This window comes from Leptonychotes weddellii, chromosome 15 (genome assembly GCF_054177405.1).
Source record: "Leptonychotes weddellii isolate Sample4059 chromosome 15, ASM5417740v2, whole genome shotgun sequence".
NCBI lineage: Eukaryota > Metazoa > Chordata > Mammalia > Carnivora > Phocidae > Leptonychotes > Leptonychotes weddellii.
In genome coordinates, this window is record NC_138383.1 from 27,648,222 (window position 1) to 27,652,103 (window position 3,882).

General features: G+C 49.7%; 1 protein-coding gene across 1 annotated transcript in view; it reads left to right on the plus strand.

The window, feature by feature from the left end:
- DYNLL2 (dynein light chain LC8-type 2) overlaps nt 1-3,567 on the plus strand; it is a 7,300-nt gene extending 3,733 nt beyond the window's left edge. The window contains exon 3 of the mRNA XM_081805271.1: nt 1,458-3,567. Coding sequence (XP_081661397.1) covers nt 1,458-1,595 — 138 coding nt within the window. The 3' untranslated portion in view covers nt 1,596-3,567. The remainder of the gene's footprint in view (nt 1-1,457) is intronic.
- The last annotated feature ends 315 nt before the right edge of the window (nt 3,568-3,882 follow it).

Consider the following 3,882-nt stretch of genomic DNA (forward strand, 5'->3'; position numbering starts at 1 on the left):
AAAAAAAAAAAAAAGGGTGGGCTTGAATATATAATTTGCTAAAAATGGATGAGCAATATTGGGGTAATAGGTTTAGTCCCTGAAAAATTCCTGAGCAAATGGGTGAATGAATATGGTTAACACAGGAAGCCGCTGAGCTAGAAGTGAGAAGTGGTACCAGGGCCTCTGATTCCCAGTCAGAATCCATGTCTGCTAGTGTCATAATCCCAGTCTTTGATGTTTTCAGCCCTAGTATCCCAAAAGGGATGCCTAAGTGTAGTGGTTTCCTGGTCCATAGAGGTGGTAGGGCATCCTTAAGTTTTACAGACTTCTGCTTTCCTACTTAGGCAGGGTGGGATGAGAAGAGGAAACTCGAGTCCTGAGAGACTATCTGTATAAGGAGCCAGTGGGTGAAGAGCCAGCTCGGGGTGCTGGCTCCTTGCTGAGTGATGCCTTATCTGTCCTGTACAGGGAGGAGGATCCAGAATCATGGACTCTGAGTCAGGAGAATCCTTAGATTATATCTGGCCTAGCTTCTTTGTTTTGCTGATGGGGAAAATGAGAACCAGGGAAGTGACTAGGGCTCTCCTATACTACAGAGTCTGCATTAGGGCTGGATGTGGTGACCCATCCCCTTTCCACTGTTCCCTAATACCTCTTGGAGTCCCTTGGTGTAGGGGGCAGTGAGGAGGCCAAACAAGTTGTAAGTTAAGAACCTGGGGGACAGTCCCAGGGTTGGAAGCTTTGCTGGGTCCATGGTGGAGGTCTCTTGCATGGCGGGGTGCATCTCCTGAGCCATCTGTTTCCTGCTGGATCTATGGAGTGACTGGGAACTGCCTGTCTGATTAGGTCATAAGGATTTCCTAGGTTGCTTTGATGCTGAACTTGTGCCCCTGAGAGAAGTGAGGGAATTGCCTTGATCTCATGGCCGATGTCCTTGTTCTGCTGCTTACAGCCCACACAGTACCTGGCACACAGGAGTGCCTTTAATATTGACTTACAAAGAACTGCTTCCTGGTACTCCTGGCGTTTGGCTCTAGGGTCTGGGTTCGTGGCATTTGGAAATGCTGGTTTAGTAATGTGGGAGGCAGCAGGTGGCAAGTCAGGGAGGCTCTCCTCTGCTTTCCTCATGCTGTGTGACACTGGAGTGGTCTCTCATGCCCTGGGCTTTCCTGACTCCTTTGCTAAAGAATCACAGGGTGGACTACAGAGTAGGGTAGCTAGGAGGAGGAGGAGAGATGATCGGGGTGTAAAGTGCTAGAGAGAAATAATGGAGCCTTTGCAGTGTTCCATTATTAATGAAGGAAGGACTGTCCTAGCCAGCCTTAACCTGAGCTCCTGAGGTTTGGTGAGCTGAGGCCGTGGGCTAGGGGTTGGGGGGGGGGGGTGATAACTAAATTAATCCGATTCCTCTTCCGATTTCTCATCTTCCAGCTGTCCTAATCACCTTTCTTCTCTCCCTTTTATTCTTCTTTTAGGAATTTGACAAGAAATATAACCCTACCTGGCATTGTATCGTGGGCCGAAATTTTGGCAGCTATGTTACACACGAGACAAAGCACTTCATCTATTTTTACTTGGGTCAAGTTGCAATCCTCCTGTTCAAGTCCGGCTAGGAGGCCGCAGTGGAGGTGTCCGTGGCGGCGGCAGCGATGGCAGGCAGGCGGCGTTGCTGGGACTGTTTTGCACCGGGGCCAGCATCAGGATGTCCTCTCCAATGGCTGTGCTACTGCATGGACTGTATACTCGATTTCATGTGTATGTCGCAGTAAACAAAACCAAACTTCTTTCTGTTTAGTTGCCTGGGGAAGAAGGCTGCTTTATGTTTATTTTTCAAGACTTTAAAATCTTTTCTTTGGTTGTATTGCACTAGGAAATCTCTCCCACCCCTCCCTCTTCTCTTTCTCTCCCTACATTAAAAAAAAAAAAAAAAAAAAAGCCCTCAACGAAGCCTGTAAGACTAGGAGGGCAGGGGGAGAGCAGTCGGTTTCTGGAGGCGGAACTCAAACTGTGCAGCCACCTCCTCCTGGTGGTGGGTGCTGCTTTGCTAGGGCTGGAGAGGCTGCTGGGGGCAGCATAAGGCTTGGCAAGGAGAGAGGGATAGGAAGGAGGCTAGGGGGATTGATCTAGTACCAGGGAGAATATTCCACTGAACTGTGATTCCACGGCTTGGGGCAGAGGGTGGGGTGGGGGGTGGATTCTTTGAGGGGCCCTGAGACGTGTTTGTCTGTGGTGTGTGGGAGTGGGGAGCAGACTTGTCTTGCTGTCTTTGTCAGAAGAGTTTCAAAGTAAGGGCTGTGTCTTTGTGGATTACCTTCTTCTATTCTTCCTGCCAGAGCTCATGCTAGGAGGATGTTGGGGGTAGGATTAGCTTGATTTTTCTTCTATTCATTCTTCTCTCCTTCTGTCTGCTCCCTGCTTAGCCCTTGGTTTTCTCATTCCTCTGGAGTTCTCTTAGAGCAGCCCCTGTTAGTTGGCTGGCAAGGGAATTTCTGGTGACTGTAGTTCCTTAGTTAAGTCTTAGCAATCAAACCAAATCAATGTCTCCCTTGATTCTCCTTTGTGTATATGTGTGTGTATGTGTGTGTGCGTGTGTGTCTTGGTTTGGGGTAGAGGGGAGGGAGGGGCAGGACAGTGTGGAATCTCTAGGGTGTATGGGTAGATAGGCTGCACGGTTAGTTCTAATTGGGCCTTTATGTTAAAAACCTCTGGGGGTGTCTGTTTTGGGGGTGAAGACCGTTGTCAACCCCCTCCCCCCAGGCCATCTGGCCCAGACACTGCTTGCCCTATGGCTGTCTGTTCCCCAGAAGGCTTTGGGAGGATAGCCCATGAGGAGATGGCCATGATGCCATCTGCCCTGGAACTGGTTCTTAGTGGAGACGGAAAGTGACTTTGTGGGTGGTTGCAGTCCTTATGGGAGGTGGGGATGGAAGTGATAAAGGGCTGCAAGGACCTTTGGAGGAACTTCGGAGGGGATTAGTCTTGCAGTGGTGAAGCCAGGTATCAGGAGATGAGCAGGGCCGCTAGTGGGAGGAGATTCCAAGGAGAGTGCAGGGGGAAATCTTGTCTGTGGATCAAACACGGATGGGGGTGGGAGGATCATTGCTGACTGAGCTGCTGATTCTTGTAAATTGCATCTAAAACTCTCATTGTAGGGTTGGCACTGTGGGAGGAGGGTGGTTGGGATCCAGCTCATTCTTTCTTCTTTTCTTTTCTTTTTTTTTTTTCCTCTGAGTCCATTCTTGGGGCTGGCGGGGAGGCAGGAGAATTCCCCCTCCCCAAGCCTTTAGTGTGTGCCGAGCTTTCTTTTTGATGCTGACAGGGGAGGGTGGTTACTGGGATGGTGAGTGAGTTCCCTATATCAAACCCTTCAGTGCACACAAGATTGAGTGCTTGGTTTTAGGTTTTATTTTTTTATGAATGTCCAAATCTGTGTTTCCCCCTGCCTTCCCAGACTTGTGTGGCCAGTTGGAAATGTCTGGTTTGTGTTCATCTCTCCCTCATTTCTGGAGCAGGGGCTGAGACCCCACCACATCTCCTATGCTCTGCATCCATGCCTCTTTTGGACATTAAAGGTCGATTGATGCACTTCTGAGCTGTTTGGGTTTTTTGCGGGGGAGGGGAGTCCAAAGGGCTGCCCTGGTGACAGTGGTGCCACACATGGGTGGGCGTAGAGGGTATCTAGGGTGGAGTGGAATGGGGGCTGAAGAGAGAAGATCAGGCAAAGAGAGACTGATGGGCTTGAATCAGGTCTTATTTGTAGGGTCTAGTCTGAGGCCCCTTAACTGGGAAAATTAGCCAGCAGTACTCACCCACAAGGCTTTCTAGGTCCCTTGTTGGAGATGGCCAGCTGAGCCACATTTGGGGTTTTTGCTATAGCACATGTTGCCTTCCCTGTTTACC